General features: G+C 36.8%; 1 protein-coding gene across 1 annotated transcript; it reads right to left on the bottom strand.

Annotated features, from left to right (window-relative positions):
• Window positions 1-2,037: 2,037 nt before the first annotated feature.
• Window positions 2,038-5,216, bottom strand: LOC134791462 (ankyrin repeat domain-containing protein 27-like). The gene is made up of 2 exons (XM_063762492.1): window positions 5,006-5,216; window positions 2,038-4,859 (listed from the first exon to the last, which is right to left on the bottom strand). The coding sequence occupies exon 2, from the start codon at window positions 4,849-4,851 to the stop codon at window positions 2,071-2,073; it is 2,781 nt and encodes a 926-aa protein (XP_063618562.1). The 5' UTR covers window positions 4,852-4,859; window positions 5,006-5,216; the 3' UTR covers window positions 2,038-2,070.
• Window positions 5,217-19,701: the final 14,485 nt, after the last annotated feature.

Below are 19,701 nucleotides of genomic sequence, written 5' to 3'. Positions count from 1 at the left end.
TGTTGTTAATAGCTTGACTATTTGTTAACTCTGCACTAATCCTTTAAAACGAACTAGAAAAACTAAATTTAGTATTAGTACTAAAATGTACCGAATGACAAAGGTGAATCTTATTGTTCAAATTAAAAGGTGACGTAATATTTGGTTGACGGTTAAATACTGGGAGGTCAATAGGTGAAATCACACCTATTTTACTATTTTTACTACATAAGGATACATGTACAATCTAGTTTTTTACTCTAAGTATGTACATATTGGCCGAGGTGCTATACATTAGGTAGGTATGCAAATCAGTAAGGCTCGATATAAATGTATAAAAAATGTTTTTATTTAGTTTAACATAGTGAATAATGTTCCTGTATTACTTATACATAATAACAAATAATGCATAAACTATTCTTTAAAAATATAGGCAATAAAATATTTTTTCCGTGGTTGATGTTAATAAGTTGAGACATGAAAATAATCATTTTTTTATATACTACGCCGGTGGCACACAAGCATACGGCCCGCCTGATGGTAAGCAGTCACCGTAGCCTATGGATGCCTGCAACTCCATAGGTGTTACATGTGCGTTGGCGACCCTAACACTTCGCACCCTCGTTGAGCTCTGGCAACCTTGCTCACCGACAGGAACACAACACTACAATAATTTATACATGTGATCAGCATATGTTGTTTTGAGTTTAAACTGCTTTCTCTTTATTTGTATATTGTAAGTAAGAGTTTTGTGCATAAACAGCAGTATGAGTTTTGTGGTTTGTTTTTTAATTGTATGAGTTCAGTGTAAATAAATATGTCCGTGATGGATCTTTTTTAGGATTAGTGACCAGAGCATTCGTTTTCTCAGGGGTTTTTAAATTTAATCCTTATTTACTTGTTAAAGTTTTTAACTTATAAATTGAAATAGATGTCATAGATTAAAGAAAAGGTGACGAAGCCCTCCAGTGGTGTAGGCCGGATTCTAACCGGCGACTTAAGCTATCGCGGCTAACGCCATGAACCCTTATAGTGAAACTACTTAAAAAATCACAAATCAAAATGTGTCATAAAATAATTTGATTTGTTCCCATAACGTTGTTTTTAACTTATTAACATCAGCCACAAGAAAATGAATTCTATAATTTAATGCATATAATAGGCCTAGGTAAATTATATATTCGACATTCAGTTTAATAATTCATGAGATTTTTTTACTTACATTGGTTTTATAAGTGGCAGAGAATGAATGTAAATTTAACACGTGCGTGTGAAAATGTATATAAATAAGTTCAATGTTTGTATGTTTATAACATGAAGTTTTAAATTAAATATAGCTAACAAGATTTTTTATAAGCTGATTTGTCTTATTTCTAAATTACATCTACCTATCCTAAAAACATGACGTAGATTATTGTCAGTCATCAAGTAGAGTTAGACCAAGAAAAGCCAGCAGAGATTATGATAGCCCATGCAGTGCAAGTGTTATTTTAAACATCAACTTCTATGAAATTATGACGTATAAATAACATTTGCACTGCCTGAGCTGTCAAAATCGATGCAGACTTTTCTTGGTCTAACTCTAGAAAAATTCGTCATTGTATAGAGACAAAAACTTTTTAAAAACTTAGTAGTAATAAGTAAATTCAGTCTTAAAGAAATAAAATGGCGAAAAACTACCCATGGTATGGCACTAAAAACCCATTTGTGCAAGCAATGCAGGGTAAATAATTTGATTAAAAATAAAATCATAAAGCAAATATAGAATAAAAAATGATCATGGCCAACATTATTTCAAATTGATAATTTCAGTTTCTTTCATACAATGTCATGTAATTTAAGATATTTTAAATAGTAGTGTAGATTTTTCTTACATTAAATACATCTTAGGCAGTTAATAGTAAATTACTTCTACATATTTTACCCTCATTCATTACTAAAGTGGCCCACAGATTACCAGTTCGTCGGACGATATCAGCCTGTCAGTTGTTCGGAACTGTCACCTTTTGCTATTAACTGGCAGGCTGATATCGTCCGGAGAACTGGTAATCTGTAGGCTGTAGGCTGGTAATGTGTAGAGTTATTCAAGTCTTAAGTTTTAGCATACTTCTCAATCAAATCAATAATAGTAAGATAGACTTTTTCTTTGGCAGCGTCCAGGGCAGTTTTCTCAAAACTGTTGCATATTGATACATCAGGGTTAAAGCTGATCAGAACTTTGACAGCACCAATGTTCCCCTGGTGGCTAGCGTCATGCAATGGCGTGTTGCCAGCCCAGTCGGTTGCATTCACGTTCGCGCCGTTATTTAGGAGTGTACGGATCACTATGATCTTATTGTTTAAAGCTGCTAAGTGTAGAGGCGTCTGACCTTTCTTATTGGCACAGTTTACATTGGCATTGTTTAGGATCAATATGTTGCAAAGTTCATCTAATCCACAGCGAGCAGCATGATGAAGCGCAGTAAATCCATTTGAGTCTGCAAAATTTACGTCATACAAGGTTTTTGCTGGTGAAGTCTTGGTTTTACAGTTTTCACACTCGCATAGCGGATGGCAAAATGTGGCATTGGTACTACTTATACCAACATTACTATTGTTGTCTGTATAATCCTCATAGTTAATATTCATGTAGAAACAAGCCAGCTTTACATCAGCATATGAAATGGCTTTAGATATTTTCTCAAGAGTTTTCAGATTTTGAACCGTCTTTGATGCATGATCAGATTGATTATTATTCACAGTAGTTAATTTCTTATTTACCTCTTGGTCAGGTTTACAGTCCAGTGGTTTTATGTTGGGGCTGCTTATGTGTATGTATTCATACAAGTTAGGAGTACAAGTTTTTAAAACTTTAAGTATCCTCAGGTTATGTGCATAATCAAAGGCTGTTTTGTTATAGCGATTTTGTAAGGATGGCTCGGCACCGTTTTCTATGAGAAGCTTAGCTATGCCTTCATAACCCCACTTTGATGCAAGATGCAAAGGTGTGTTGCCATTTTGACTAGCACAGTTTATGTTAATCTTCTTCCTGTTGTGTTCAGAAAAGTATATTAAAGCTTTCACACAGTTTATGTGGCCATTATTAACAGCCAAATGCAGCGGCGTATTTTTGTCTATGTTAGCCTGATTTACATTGGCACCTGAGTGAACCAGCAACAGCAAAGCATTCTGGTGTCCTCTAGATGCAGCATAGTGAAGTGGCGTACATTCATTGAGATCTGTAGCATTAACCTCTGAGTTCATTTCAATTAATAGCTCAACCACTGCTGCCTTTCCATGAATGCAGGCTACATGTAAAGGGGTCAGCCCATGGCTATCTCTAGATGTAACAGTAGGTGAAGATTTCAACAACCTTTTAGATAATTTGTGGCAACACTTCTTGCAACTGCATAATGGGTGACAAAGTTTTTGGTAAACTTGTGTTTCATCAACTTCATTATCTGCATCACTATCCTCCTCACTGCTAAAGTCAGTCTCTAACATTTTGTTAAAAACACTGTTTTCATTCCTTTGCAGCTTTTGTAGATTTTTCTCATTCCTTTCCAATATGACTCTTATTTGATCAGCATGATTAATTTTGATGAGCTCAAATATGTATTCTAATGTTTCATCTCCGCTATTAGTATCAGATGTTGAAATTGATTCAGTTAGGCTTCCTCTTCTAGGCTTCCCATCCTTAAGGTTATCCTCTGTTAGATTGCTTTCATAGTAATAGGCTTCAGGATCCGGTGGGCCACCTAAGGCTCCTGACTGAATGTGCTCTATTACAGCTTCTAAAGTGGTTATAAGGAAGGCACCCTCATCACCACCTCCTTTGCCAATACCGCTAAACCGGAATTCTTTCATGTACATCAGCTGGCTATACCAGTTTGGCAAACCTGATTTTATAACCAGAAATACAAAAACAGGTAACATGTCATCTGCAGTCAGAAGAACAACATTGTTACTACTATCTTTCTTGTTGATTGCATTGAGTGCCTGTTTAACACACAAAATCTTTTCCAACACAGTATTATAAGAGTCAATTTTTGAAAGAATCTGTTTGGCTTTTGGTACAGCAGGGTACAGGTCTTTTTTGATGTCTAAATCCCTGAGTTGTATGTCACTCATATTTCTTATTTTCTTGTTAAGATGTGAGTCTTCATAAGCACAACATGTACAAATAGGTTTGAACAAATGGTTGAATAACAAATGCTGCATGTAGCATTCAACAGCGAGTTTAACATTTTCTAGTATCTGTTTACATGATTTGGATTTTTCTCTAATCCTACGGTTTTGTAGTACAGTTTGCAGGCACTGGGTGTATAGTTCACTCACCAAATCTCGAAGAGGTGCAATAGCTACAGGCAAAGTTGGATGTTTCTTTATGAATTGCTGTACATTCTGTTCTATTTGGTCTAATACTTGCCGACCTGCGGCTTGAGTCCACAGTAAATCAATGCAGTTATTTATTGATGTTAAATATTCCTTAGCAATTGCATTGTCATCACTTGCTGTAGTGGGTTCTAGTGGGCTTTCTATACACCAAACCTTGTATTTAAAGAAGTCTTCTGTGTAGAATGTTTCTTCAAATAATATGTGGCTTTGTAAAGGCAGAGCTTTGGTCACTTCTAGGGTGATGACCTTGTTGGTGACAGTCACTTGTTTCTCTTTCAGAGTTGTATAGTGTGTCTCAGGAAGTTCTTCACTTGGAACCAAAATATGAGCACAGAAGTCCTCTACTGTGAATACACGAGTGTTCAAACTTCCTATTCTAGGAACGCATATAATCCATGACTGTGTTATACAGTGCTGAAACAAGTTCGCGTATTCGTTTTTCAGTTCAACAAAGAACGGATTATCGGAGATGATTTCGTCGTATGTGCCGTCCATTTTGAGATCTGGAAACCGGATAGTGGAATGTTAGATACGTGCTGCAATCTTGCGGTTAATGAATAATTTATGATTATTACGTTCAATGGCAACCTTACTAATGAGTATATAATTACAATAATGCGCTTATTGGGCCTAAAACTAGTATACCAACCTTCATTTATGTTCTTCGAATTTATACTTGATCACTTCTATTAATTTTGAAATGTTGCTTGATCTAGCTTTTCTATGAAAATGGGTAGAGCATTGTATGGCCTCCTATTTACCGGTTGCAGAGTGAATGAAGCCACTGTGAGCACCTTTCTGTTATTAGATCACTTCACCAATGAACTTCAATTGTCTAATCAATGTTTAATGTAAATTAGCATTATATGTGCACTAATCTCGCACTAATGATTAATTTATTGTATTCCAAATCCAAACTCAAATCCTGCACAGTGCATAAACTGCATATAAACTGCATGACACTGACACTACTGACATTTTTTTTTTTTTTTTTTTTTTTTTTCTATTATGGCTTTTGGAACGTTAGCCAATGTCAAGTTGTGAAGGTATTAAAAGTTAGGGAAACAAGGAATTAGGAAATACGGATAAGACGAAAATTTGGAAAGGAAAGGATTGGATTTACTGTAATATATATAATTATAATATTATAAACTATATTTTTATATCATTCTTTTCTAAAAATACTGATATGATTTTATAAATATCATACGAGTTGCTAAATAACAAACAAATTATGGATGTAGGAAATGGGATGCGTAATGATTCAAGGCTGGAAAGGAAATCAGACCGATCATGAAGAGAGCATGCAAAGAAAATATGGTTCAGATCCCCGTAGTCACCACAAGGACAATGAGGATCCGGCTTTTTATTTATTCTGTGTAAATGCTCCGGGGAACAAACATGCCCCAGGCGCATTCTACACAAAACAGAAGTTACAGTTTTCGAAAAAAACATTTTGTTAAACCATGGTTTCCTTGGAATTGACGGCTGAATATGCCTATAATGTTCACCTTTTGAGGTTTCCTTATTCCAAATCCCATTCCAATCCTCATACAAATAAACTTTTGATAAATTTATTAAGTCATGACAATAATTATGGTATGGCACAATGTCTCCCACGTGAATAGCCTCATTTGCCAATTGGTCAGCTCTTTCATTCCCAGGAATGCCCACATGGCTTGGTACCCAAGCCAACACGACAGCACAACTCTTCTGTGAACATTTATATAAAAGATTTCTAATATTAAAGACAACTGGAGACTGTTTATGAGACTTAAATGGGAACCTCGTTATGGCTTCTAAAGCACTGCGAGAGTCTGAAAAAATTATGGTTTTTGGTATCTTCAGCATAAGTATATATTCTATAGCTTTAAGTAAACCATAACATTCACCAGTGTAGACGGAAGCTTCAGGTGGCAGTTTGATAAGTTGTAATCCTTTGTATTGTGAATGGAAAATTCCAACACCAACGCAACTCCTATCGCCATGTTTGGAGGCGTCTGTGTATAAACAGTGCCAATCAGCCCATTCAATATTAAGAAAATTCATAAATTCCATTTTTGGATTAATATCATTTTTAGATAACCCTATGTTAAATCTAATATCTGGATCTGTAATGAGACTGTTGTAATCATGTTCATATAAAGGCAGAGTCGCGTTTCTGTAAGTGGGTGCTTCTAAAGCTTGATATTTTTTAAAACTCTTAACAAGGCAAGGAGAATCCTTATGGGACCAATAATTACAGGTTCCGACCAGATCAGCTAATTGCTTTAATTTTAAAAGCAATGGATGAGAATCCAGTTGCAGAGTACGGAAAAAGAATTTATCACAGAGAAACTGTCTTCTAAACGTAAGAGGTGGATCACAGCATTCTACTTGTAAGCAACTTATTGGACTCGATTTCATTGCACCTATAACCAATCTTAAAGCCTTAGACTGAATAGTATCAATTTTTTTGATAGCTTTAATATTTCCAGGGTGTAGAAGAAAAGTGCCATAATCTAAAACACTTCTAATCAAAGCGTTGTATAGCAATCTCATAGTAAAAGGGTGAGCCCCCCACCAGACTCCTGTCAGACATCTTAAAATGTTCAGATTTCGTTCACATCTTAATGCAATATATTCAAAATGAGGAATTCCAGTAAGTTTACGGTCCAGTATAACTCCCAAAAATTTTACACTATCTTTAATTACTAATGGAATACCATTGCAATTTATGTTAATAGGTGGAATAGTTTGCTTTCGTGAAAAAACTACAACAGAACTTTTAGACGGCGAAAGATCTAATCCATTATTATTCAACCAATTATTTAAGGCACCCAAAGATGATGATAATACTTTACTAATGTTTTCTAAACATCGCCCAGAAACATATAAGAGCAAATCGTCGGCATATTGAAGAACATTTACCTGCCCTTCAACAGACAGTTCCAAATCATAAGTATAAATGTTGTATAGTAAAGGACTCAAGACAGATCCTTGTGGCAGGCCCTTCCAAACTGTTCTTTTAATGACTTCATTTCCTGACTGATCCAATGAATACTTTATATACCTTTCATGCAACATATTTATTATAAAATTAATCAAAAAGTTGGGAACATCTAGTTGAATTAATTTATTTTTTAAGATTGAAATGTTGACGTTGTCGTACGCAGCATTTATATCTAGAAAGGCAGCAACTAAAAAGTCATTTCTAGAGAAACTTATTCTGATATCTGTGGTAAAAATGCTTAAACTGTCAAGAGTACATTTACCTTTCCTAAAACCAAATTGATTACAAGATAAAAGTTTATTATGTTCTAGAAACCATTCCAATCGAATTTTTACTAAGTGCTCGGCAACTTTAGCTAGTACAGTTGATAAAGCTATCGGTCTATAAGATGTGGGATCTGAATTGGGTTTATTCGGCTTCTGTATTAAAATCAATGTTTGAGTCCTCCACTCTTTAGGAACAGAGCCTGTTATCATAACATTGTTAATCAAAGAAAGGAAGTAACAAAGACTGTTATCGTCAAGTTTTGATAAGAAAGAGTAAGGAATCCCGTCTTCACCGGGTGCGGAGTCTTTAGTTGATGAAAGTACTCCTTTCAGTTCAAAAAGTGAAAAAGGGGAATTTAAAACATCTTCAGAATTATTATTAGATAACATGAGTGGCCTTAAAATCATCGGATGCTCTGGTACGTAAGGTGGGCCCAAACGATCCATGACTTGTTCTGCTAAAACTGCAGATATTTTACTCTGTGTGTCTTTAAATGCTGATCTAAATCTTCTAATGTTTTGCCAAACTATAGATGGTGAAACATTAGGACTTAATGATTTACAAAACCTATGCCACCCTTCAAACTTTTTTGTTCTAAGTAATTCTTTAGTGGATTTAGCAACTTCTAAGTAGTTATCAAAGTTATTATCAGTCATTTCTTGACAATACTTTTTCTCTGCCTCCTTTCTTTGTTTAACTGCAAGGGTGCAGTCTGAATCCCACCAAGGTGGGGATGGAATGAATTCTGGACCACTACTTTTCAATGGAAAGGTTTCATTAGCAGCCTCAACCAAAGCTGTGGCAAATGCTTGTGAACTGTCTAATATATTCAAATGGCTTATTTCTGGCAAATTATTAATTTTTTGTTCTACAGCCTCTCTATACTGATCCCATTTATCGTCTATTAACTTGTGTTTAATACGGGGCTGTCTGACATGCTTTTGAGGCTTCTTAAAGTAAGGAAAGGTAATGAGAATAGGAAAATGGTCGCTACCACAAGTGGAGACTGCAGTTGACCAAGATATAGATGAAGCAAGATCTGGAGTACAAATGGACAGATCTATTGCACTTGGATTTCGAGCGAGCCTTGTTGGAGATCCAGTGTTTAATATGCATAAATTACATGAGCTAATTCGTTCCAACAGTTTTTCTCCATAGTATAAAGTTTGAGCACAGCCCCAGAACTCATGGTGAGCATTAAAATCCCCTAAGCATACAAATGGTTTAGGCAGGAACTTAAAAAGTTCTTCAATTTCTTTAAAAATATTATTATTAGGTTTATTATAATATAATGATACATAACAAATACTATTTACAACCACTGCTATAACAGATAATTCATCACTATGTACAGGTAGAGTGATATAATTATATGTTAAAGAGTTTTTGACAAGTATGGCCACTCCACCATACCCATCAGGTCTGTCTTCTCTCAGACAGACATATTCTGGTATTTTAAACACTGAATCCTTTCTCAACCATGTCTCTTGAAGACAGATTAGAAAGGGATCATGTTTATTAATAACATGTATTAAATCTTGTTTTCTATTGACTAGACTGCGAACATTCCACTGAACCACTAAGGCTCTCTGATCCATTATTGTTGTTTCTGAGTTGGTATAAAGCATTAATAACTGCTGCAACGTTGGACGGTGATACTGTGTTAGATTGGGACATTAAATTCATAAGAGCTTTTACTATAGCATCAATACTAGGCGTTTCTTCTTTGTTACTACTACAGTTACCACTACTAAAAACAGGTTTTTCCCTATGAATAACTGGTTGTCTTACTATTTCTGAATGAGCATACCTATCATACCCTTTGCCTAACTTTACAGGAGCCCTGGGTTTAAGAAAAACAGTTTTTTTATAAGATTGGTTATTCAACTCTGGTATTTTATCCTGATAACTCTGTGAATCATGCTGTGTTTGTGAAGAAGATGACACTGGTGTTGCAAGCAAAGCCTCAGCATATGAGACCTTAGACACAGGCGGGTGAATTTTGGAAGCTTCCATGTAAGAGATGCAACTTTTGCTCATAGTTTCTTTAATAGCTCTTTGTCTGTTAAATTCTAAACATTTTTTGCTAGTGGCTTGATGTGAACCTTTACACAAGCAACACTGATAGTCATCCTCCTCTACATCACAAGATTCACCAGAGTGACCTTGTCCACACTTGAAACATCTTGGATTTGAGCGGCACTGATTTTTAACATGCCCATAGCGGCAACAAAGGAAACATTGAACCGTTGGATATATATATAGTTCCACTGGCAAGGCCATGTAGCACATGTACACCCGGGTTGGTAATACTTGCCCATCAAAAGTAAGTATAATGGTACCAGTATTCACAAATTGAGTAGTGTTATTGACAACAATTTTTCTTTTTATTCTTCTAATTTTTATAATTGGCCCACAGCCAATTGGCAGGTTAATAGAAGTCTGTACTTCATCATCAGTCAAGTCAAGTGGTACGCCTTTGATCACTCCCATTCGTGTGACATTGGAAGTTGGGATGAAAGCATTGTATTTGTTATTTCCTAAGCTGTCATTACTTAAAAAATTGTTAGCATCAGTGTGTGTAGCAAATACAATGCTGACTCTATTTCTGCCTATTCTCTTTAGACTGCCGTTCACAACACCTTGAATGTTATTTTGTCGCATAAAACGACCAAAAGTGATAGGATGGAGAGTTGTGCCATCACTGGTAGCTTCTTTTTGAACATGTACAACAAAAGGTGCAATGTCAGACTGTTGGTAGCGGTCACGACCAACAGGCACATGAGTAGGTGGGGAGTTATTATTAAGAGTATTTGTATTTTCAGAATTCGAGGTTACAATGGGATTCGGATTTACTGTTGGCTGTGGATGATTGGTAGCATTCTCTTTTAATTTTGCTTCAGCAACGCAAACACAATCTGTATTTTTATTCTTGCTTGACCCAGATTTGCGTTTTCTTTTATTACAATTGGTACACATCCGTGAAAGAATTTTTCTCTTTAAAGTTACGTCCGTAGTATTTGATACTGACGCATCAGTATCCATCGATGACTCTATCGCGGAAATTAAAATATCTATTGGTGTTTTCGACCCTGAGGGAATCGTTCCCCCAGGGTCGGGGGTCTGGCCATCCCCCATATAAATTACATATAATTAGCACTTACCCCTATATGTACACCTAACTACTTAATAAAATTAAAAACTAAAGCTAAATCTACAAATATATACACTAAATACAGACTCCAATCCTTTAAAAATACAATTTCAAAACTTTAGTTACGAAAACCGCGTCCGCCGCGCACGAAGTTTCCCGCCCTTTTTTCACTACTGACATTTCTGGTTGTGACATTAGAACATAATGTTGCCATAATTCTCAACAGTTTCAAGATACACTGATTTAAACTTTCACGATTATTAAACATTATCAAAACTACACAACGGGACTTAATCGCGTATTTAAGTTTTAAGATAAGAGCCGTAGCTCGCGCGGCTAGAAGATGTTGATGTCAACTTGAGCCAGTCTTCTCCGAGACCACGGGGACAACGCCGTCCTCGAAACGTCGGAGGTAAATCTTAAAACTTAAATACGCGATTAAGTCCCGTTGTGTAGTTTTGATAAAGTTTTAAGATAGTTTCAAGATTCAAGTTAGCTGGTCAAGCAGATCAGTGTGTTACCACTTTTAAGGACGTAACACACTATCGCACCGCACCAAGGTCATTGTGCGACGCACCGATAAGTAAGAGCGAGAAAGAGATATCTCTTTCTCGCTCTTACTTATGGGTGCGTCGCACAATGACCTTGGTGCGGTGCGATAGTGTGTTACCACTACGCGTATCCATTGGTCATGAAAAAAAAAATAAGGTGATTTATTTCAAAGATTTATTTATTTAGTCGTATAGGCAATAAATTAACAATTAAAATTACAACAAAACAATTATTAAGTCAGATGTCAACATTCAGTGTGTTCAGCCATGCGGCTGCATGGGTTGTGAGATGAAGGAGGTCTTCCGGTGGTCCAGAGTATGAATGCAGAGGGCAGCGCTGGATAATGTGTGGATAATAAGGTGATTATCAGTGATAACACCATAATAGTAGGTTTAGTAAGGAACACAAATGTATAAATCGCCACACTGTGATTGTAACATCCAAAATTGACACAAAAAATTACATAACATTTTCATTTTTTGTACAAAAATATTTTTTTTTGTATGGAAAGGTAAAATAATTATTTCGAAAATGAATTCCCCGTCCCTAAATTATACGAAAATGATATATAACTTGCCCTAGTTGCTAAGACTAGGAAGGAATATAGCATAGATTGGACCTGGGGAGCCGACCCTTTCACCCCCCCTTTTTGGGGGGTCTGCATGGTACGATCTCCCGGCTACCGGGGCAAATCAGCTTTGTTTGACCTAAGGAACAATCGTGCCAAGCGGCATCGCCTGAGACTAAAGTGCATGCTAAATGACCTTACTCAACCTACTAATAATACCTAATGTGTGTGGAACTGAGGTGTGGAATATCGCTATAATATGTGCATAAGGGCTTATTATTACATCCATCCTTTCGGACGCTCAAACATCGGAGCGACGTGCGAATCAGCAGTGTTGCCAACTTGGCATAAATAATTGATGCCAGATCTGGCATATTTTTTAGCATAATTTAGTCTAAGCCAAGTTTGCACCAACTTGGCAGCAACAATATGCGCCATCACTTTATGTGGTTCATATTTTCATATGAATTTTGACTTTTGTGGGCGGATGGACGCCGACGGACTATATATGTATATATATTTTTTAAATGGCAAATAAATTCAGTTAAATTGACCTCTGATTTTTACGTGGATTCACATATTTGAGTTCCGTTTTGCAGATTTGATCAGACAATTTAATCAGGTTAGGCGAAAATTGTCCCATCTGGACTGGCCTTCACTGATCTTGTAGGTACTTACATAAATTTAGCCAAATCTCTGTTTAGCTATTTTGCTGTGATGGGACAGCAGTCGGCATTTTAGTCCTAGCAGAGGGTCTACCACGAACGTCGATAACGAAAATTTCGAGCAACTACTTCTTTTACTGAATTAAGGCGTAATTAGATTGACAGAGATAGTTGCTGGAAATTTTCGATGTTCGCGGTTATACGCCTGAAACGGAGAAGCTTTGTTCCGCATTTTGAGTTCACTTGGTCAATAACATAATAAGGCTGGCCCACGGACCTAGAGAGTAAACCGGACAGAGTACATTAGCCAAAAAGTGTGTCCACATGAGAAGTCAAGGTGGGCCGTTGCATCTCTTTCTAATTAGGGTGACCATAAGTCATATGTATGTGGGATATTAGGATAACATTGAATATATAGTTTGGCCAGGATCTTTTCTTATTCGTGCATAGTTATAGAGAATCATACTGTATTTCGGCATGTTTAAATTGGTGAAATGAGAGCCAATACAGAATAAATAATTGCAAAAATTGAAATCCAAAGTCCTTAAACATTACAGACACATTTATAAATTGTTATAATAATAAAAAAACACATAGATAATAAAAGAAAAATAGAAGTTTATCGTAATTTACTGACTTTTGGGACGATACCAGAAACGTTACTGGGAATTTAGCCCTCATAAGCACGAGCGCTTTTTCAACACGCGTTACAAAAGGGGTTGAATCCGTTCACACGCTAAATTCGATTTAACGACCAACGCTTAAAGTCGAAAAAAAAAAAACAAGGCTTGATAAAAAGCGCGTCCACCATCGTGTGAATAAATACACATGTTTCCATTTGTTTCATTCTAACGCGCTTTTTTAACGCGCGTTGAAAAAGCGCTCGTGCGAATGAGGGCTTACCCTCTTTGGAAAATTTACTGGGAACGGCACATCACTAGTTTCTTTACATTTCACGACTCCTACCACCGTGAACACCGAAGTTCGCAAATTACGGGCATCTTTCTCTTTTACTCCTATAAAGGAGTAATTACAGTGACAGAGAAAGATGCTCGCAATTTGCGAACTTCGGTGTTTATGGTTTTCGGTGACGCCGAAAAAATTTTTAGCTTGTAAGATTTTTACTATTGTACGTATGTTAGTTTGTAGGTATGTATCTATGGGCCTTAGTCGCCTGATAATAAATGATATTTTTTTTTTAAATTTAATTTATGCTCCAGTGATAAGCGTCCTAGTTAAAAACTATAACAAACGGGCGTAGCGGATCCACGCGACCCTGAGGCAGTGGCGGATTTGCTCTAAGGCCGAGTAGGCCCGGGCCTAGGGTGGCAGTCTATATGATGGGTGCTGACAAAGGGGCGTCTAGTGCTTGCTACAGGGCCTGGGGCCTAGGATGGCAAATACTGTAAATCCCCCACTGCCCTGAGGGCCTACCCCAAACCACTTTCGACATTTTGTCTCTCTGTCGCACTTGTAAATTCGTACGTAAGTGTGACAGAGAGGCAACACGTCGAACTTGGTTCGCGGTAGACCCTCTGGTTCTGTCACCATATCTGTCTCTCTATCTCTCTCACTCATACCCGTGTTCTTGACAGACGTTACGGCGGACCACATTCCTGACGATCCACCATGTTCGTGGTTCAGTGCGCCTATTAGCAACAGCTTTTAGAACAACTAAATTAAGTGCCTAAGGTTGTGTGAAGCGTTTTACAGAAGAGAAAAAAACTATATCCATCCCTTTTCAGGCCATAATACTAGTACAGCGAAAATACAGTATGATTCTCTATAACTATGCACGAATAAGAAAAGATCCTGGCCAAACTATATATTCAATGTTATCCTAATATCCCACATACATATGACTTATGGTCAACCTAATTAGAAAGAGATGCAACGGCCCACCTTGACTTCTCATGTGGACACACTTTTTGGCTAATGTACTCTGTCCGGTTTACTCTCTAGGACCGTGCATCCAGTGCGATAGCCTGACAGCCGCCTTACCTATATGCTCAAGAGGAAAGGAGACGACCAGTTCTCCATACATGCATTCTTGCTAATTTTACGGTGTAACTCACACAAATCGCTGGCAACTTAGCTTGGTCAGACCAATGAAGCTTGGTTTACCTCTTTCCTCTTACCGTAACAGTTATTCACACTTTACGGATGGCACGTGCTTTGCCGAGGCTGCTCGCTCTTTTGTCCAAATATATTTCTTCTTCCCACCCACCCACTTCTCCCCTAATAATAAAATAAAATGAAAACAAACTTTTGAGATGGTAATCTATATTAGAAATTGCTATAATGTTCTTTATTTATTTTAAAATTTATTTAATATAAAACAAGTACACAAGGCGAACTCAATGCCTTATTGTTAAAGTTATATTTAAATTTTAACCCCGTCCACCACCTCCTCGACCACCACCAAATCCACCTCTCGCCCCAATGCCGCCAATGCCTCTCCCTCCAAGCCCTCTTCCACCGAACCCTCGCCCGCTGAAACCCCGTCCACCAAATCCTCTGCCATACCCTCCAAATCCGAAGCCGCCGCCCACAAGTATTGGTATTGGGTAATATGGTCCTGAAACGTTAATACATTTTCACCTCAGCAGCTCGAACAAGGGTACTTTACTTCTTAAAAACAGTGAGCATTTTGAGTTTTGTTAGAAATGCGATTTTGCTCACTGAGTCATTTTGTCTCACTCAGTGAGCAAAATGCGATTTTGCTCACTGAGTGAGACAAAATGACATTCAAGTGATCTTTATAGTCAAATGTCATTTCAACATGCGGGGTCTAATATATACAAGTTCGATATACTTGGGTTCTATTATCTCTGTCCCTCTAGGTATGTTCTCACTGCTTAGGGTGAAAAATTTTGTGTACTACACGAGATCAAAGTTATTTACATCTCGTGCGCTTTTGAATCCCTTACTACGCTCAAGATTCTAAATTAGATTCACTCGCTACGCTCGTGAATCTATTATAGAATCTTTCGCTTGCACGGGACTCAAAATAAGCACTCGAAGAAATATCAAACTTTGATCTCTTGTTGTACAAATAACTATTTTGTGAAATTTTGCCCTTTCTGTTGCAGTTCAGTATGATTTTTGCTACCTAAAAAATTTTTTTATCTACACACATATCATAAACTCTCTATGACGCCTTCAAAATCCGTAAATAATGGCCCACATTACGATAAACTGTTTTGTTACAGCAAATTTCTTATCTGTGAAAATGTGGTAATAGCTTCATTACTATATCAAAATCGATTTGGTAATGCATTTTAAATTTCGAACATCTCTGAATAAAAAAAGCAATTTGATTTGACCCCTATTCTAATATCAGTCGAGATGACGTTTTATTCGAAATCAAATGACAATTGCATACAATATTGACAAATCCCGCATGTAAGTTGGTATCGGACGATATGGTAATCGACCCCGACTCTAGTTTGTCTCTGAATTAAAAAAAAAACTTTGGATGCGTGACATGCGTGAAAAAAGTTGCCGCCATTTCACGTACAGTTTATATTTTAATTAATTTGTAAGAAAAAAATAATTTGTTTTGTTGTTTTTAAAGTAACTATAACAAAAGTTTCGTGTAAAATGTGCGATAAAGATATTTCGGAGACGCCAGCTCATATCCGCGAGTTCCGCCAGAGAGGAAAGTGCCCCAATGTCGGCTGTAATATGAGGTTAGTGAATATATCATAGAATGTTTATAATATGTGTGTAGATAAAGCAGTGTATGTAACTGTACATAATTAGGCATTAAAACACTCGTGTGATACTATTATGAAACTCATTTCATTCGTTTCATAAACCCAGACTCGTATTTTAATGCCTTTCATTATGTAGCAGTCACGGTTAGGTTGTAGCTTTTTAAGTTACTGACGCGCAGCGCAGCGAACATAAATTGTACCTACAAATAAATTGATAATAATTGTGTATTATACGAAATATGCGTTGTAATATAAATACTTAACTAAAATATTTGCTTATTTAACTAAGTATATAGATTATAGACCAGGTATTAAGCATCGTATCTTCACCTAAATGATGTGTTACTTAGGCATATCAAGTCGTATGGTAGGTACCTAGTTGTTTAGCTGGGGGTTAGCAAGGCTTGTAGGTAGTACCTAACAAAGAAACAAAGCCTTAACCTGTCCCCAAATATTTAAATTGTTTTCATATAGTTATTTCTTAGACTTTATATGATATGATCTATGACTTTACTGTGCTCGGTAAAATATTGAAGTGCTCCCTCGTCGCAAACACGCAGATAACATTAACACCATTTTACGAAACAAAAGCGCGTGAAAACACAGTTACAACTTACCTCTTCCGTAATAATAAGGACCTGGATAGTACTGGCGTTTCACTCGTACCAAATCTTTTGTTGACTCTGAGCTGTTTTGGTTTAGTACTAAACTCCCTAATGGATTAAAGTTTTGTTTGTTCGTCGAGTCAGTCCCCTCTGCATTTTGATCCTTTGTTGCAGTAATTTCAGTAACTGCTATGAGCAGGAGAACTGCAATAAATTTCTGAAATGAAAATGTAAATTGTCATTTATGGTGTTACGTATACAATTCTGAAACTGTATTGCATTTAACGGACCGACTGAAATGCCATTCATATCTCATGATTCTCATGAATAATGAAATTATATTTTATTTTGGTAGGTACCAACCTATTCCTTTTAACTGACTTGTGAATCTTGTGATACACAAATTATGTGGTATATTAGCTACCGTAGTATTGCATACAAACTCAAATCTAGTAAAAGTACTTATTATGTAGGTATTTAATAGTTTTATTAATGGATATCACTCATTCTCTGCCACTAGTTATTTCAGCACCCGGGATTGCCAAAATCTGCCGGCGTCTCGGAACGCAGCGTCAATAACACGAGCATAAAAAAAAACTAATACCGTGTCGGCACATCCACAGTGGCGTACTTACAGTATGTAGGTACATGAGCCGCCTTAGCTTCGGTCTCCCACTCACTCGGCTCTTGGACCCTACCTACGCCGTAAATTAAGGGAACTTACCGTTAATTCCATGTTAGTTTGTTTCTCGTGCACCTAACACTGACAAAATAATACCTGACTTGTTATTAATATGTAGTCTTCAAGCTGATCTAGCAATTTACGTGAACTCGATAATTGGCAAGATGTGTTTTTCCTTGCAGTGGACATACCCGATACCCACTGAAACTCACACTTTGCCGGCCAAGTCATCGTAGGTACTTACTGAAAGTAATTATTTACTCACGAACGACACGCTGCTAATAATATCACACATGAATTATTTTACAAAACAAATGATGAACGATGAGAATTTATGAACAAGTAAAATTACATCATTTTGGGAAATTTCGGACGTAATTTTTTTACTGACTGGGCTAACAAAGCATTGACAGTATTAACACGATGTGCTGCACTTACCGAACGTATACCTATTAAATATTAAAATTTGAACCAAAATAATCAAATATAAATAAATAGAGCCAGTAAATAGGCGACAACGTTAAAATGCTATGGTTGTAATTAGTCTGGGCCACCATCACGGCCTCTCATGGACTCATGCAGCGGTAGTGCTGGGAGGATCCTTCGGCACCCCAGCATCAACGACATCATTAGAAGGGCCCTGAAACGACGCTGGTGTCTTGGGGTAGGTATGGGTCGACGGCTTGTCTAGAAAGCCAGAAAAGTGTAGTATCCCTCTTTAGTAGCTGCATATTTGCGGCGTTTGGGGATGAAACCCGGCCTTGGGGACCTAGCGCGCGTCGCCTCTATCAGGAGCTAACAAAGCGCCTTATAGAGGCTTCTGGTAGCCAGAGAGATGGCCAATACTTCGCTCAGCGGATCAGCATTGCTATCCAGCGGGGCGATGTGGCCGGTCTTCTTGGCACTCTACCGATCGACCTGACCTAGAGCATTTTATTTTATTTATTGTGTATTTAAACATTTCTGATTCAGAGATAGATCTGAAAGACATTCGGCTCGATTCGGAAAATCGAAGTCCCAAATCCTTCAGCAGGGTGTTGAGGGGATTCAGAGCTAGGCAAAATCACAAGGGACTCAGATTATCACCCTGGAAGAAATAACCAAATTTCTATTTTCAGAACGCCAGTCATTTTGTAACAAACATGTTTCCTACGTTTGCCTGTCTAGGGCACTGTAATTTCTGATACTTGATGATGAATTATGTCTACACATATACATTAAGTTCTCATAAAATATATCTTTTTGAACTGAAACTTAGCGTTCTTCTTACCGTAAAACAGAGAGACTTTAGATTTCATATATCATAAAACTAAACCAGCGTTTAGATAGCTTAATCAATCAATCAATCAATATATATTTATGTTAGACCAAAATTACAGTCCATATTTGTTAGTTAAGTATAGTAATATCTACTTATATCTATGTTAGTTTATCCTAGTCCTATCCTAATAAAAACTTATAAATTACTATTTACAGTTCAGTTATTTACAGTAATAAATCTTCGAAAATGATTAGACATTTTCATATACAAATAGACAAATAATTGGATTAAGTTTAAAAGTTACCTTTTGTATTTCAGAATCCCTCCGCTTTACTATGTACTTATATATAATACCACCGTCATAGTGCCACTGCCACAATATCCCGGTGAAGTTCTTCGCAAATAACATCTTTTTCATTTAAATACGCGAAAATGAACACTGAGAGCGGATAGGATCGAGTTCATTAAGAGCGCTCTTACAAGAAAAGTCGAAATAATGCAAAATTGATGATACTAGTCGACGAAATTCAGGACTTTGCGCTCATTATTAGAAACAATGAGTACTTGTTCCAGTAAACGCGTCTTCTTATCTTTATAAATATCGTTGTGAATATTAGAAAAAGGACTTATTAAATTAGTAATGATTTTTTTTCTGATGGTCGTTTCCGAAAAACCCCGTGAAGCACTGAATGGCGAGCTCTTATTTGGAAATGTTGAGAATTTTACTCTGCTAAACCTGGCTATTTTGTATTACTAATACCCTGTACTTTAGGCATATCAAACTATATTTTTCCTACATACCTTTGAGAAAGAGAAAATCAAAGTAAAACGAACTCGATTTTCTCTCCGAAACAAGTGTCAATTCCTACGAAAATCTACT

The sequence above is a fragment of the Cydia splendana genome, chromosome 6 (assembly GCF_910591565.1).
Source record: "Cydia splendana chromosome 6, ilCydSple1.2, whole genome shotgun sequence".
Classification (NCBI taxonomy): domain Eukaryota; kingdom Metazoa; phylum Arthropoda; class Insecta; order Lepidoptera; family Tortricidae; genus Cydia; species Cydia splendana.
Note: the sequence above shows the minus strand (reverse complement) of the source record. Positions and strands in the feature narration are given on the sequence as shown.

Excerpts from the sequence above, each read along its gene's own strand:
- LOC134791462 (XM_063762492.1), bottom strand. The coding sequence starts at position 4,851 with ATGGACGGCACATACGACGAAATCATCTCCGATAATCCGTTCTTTGTT.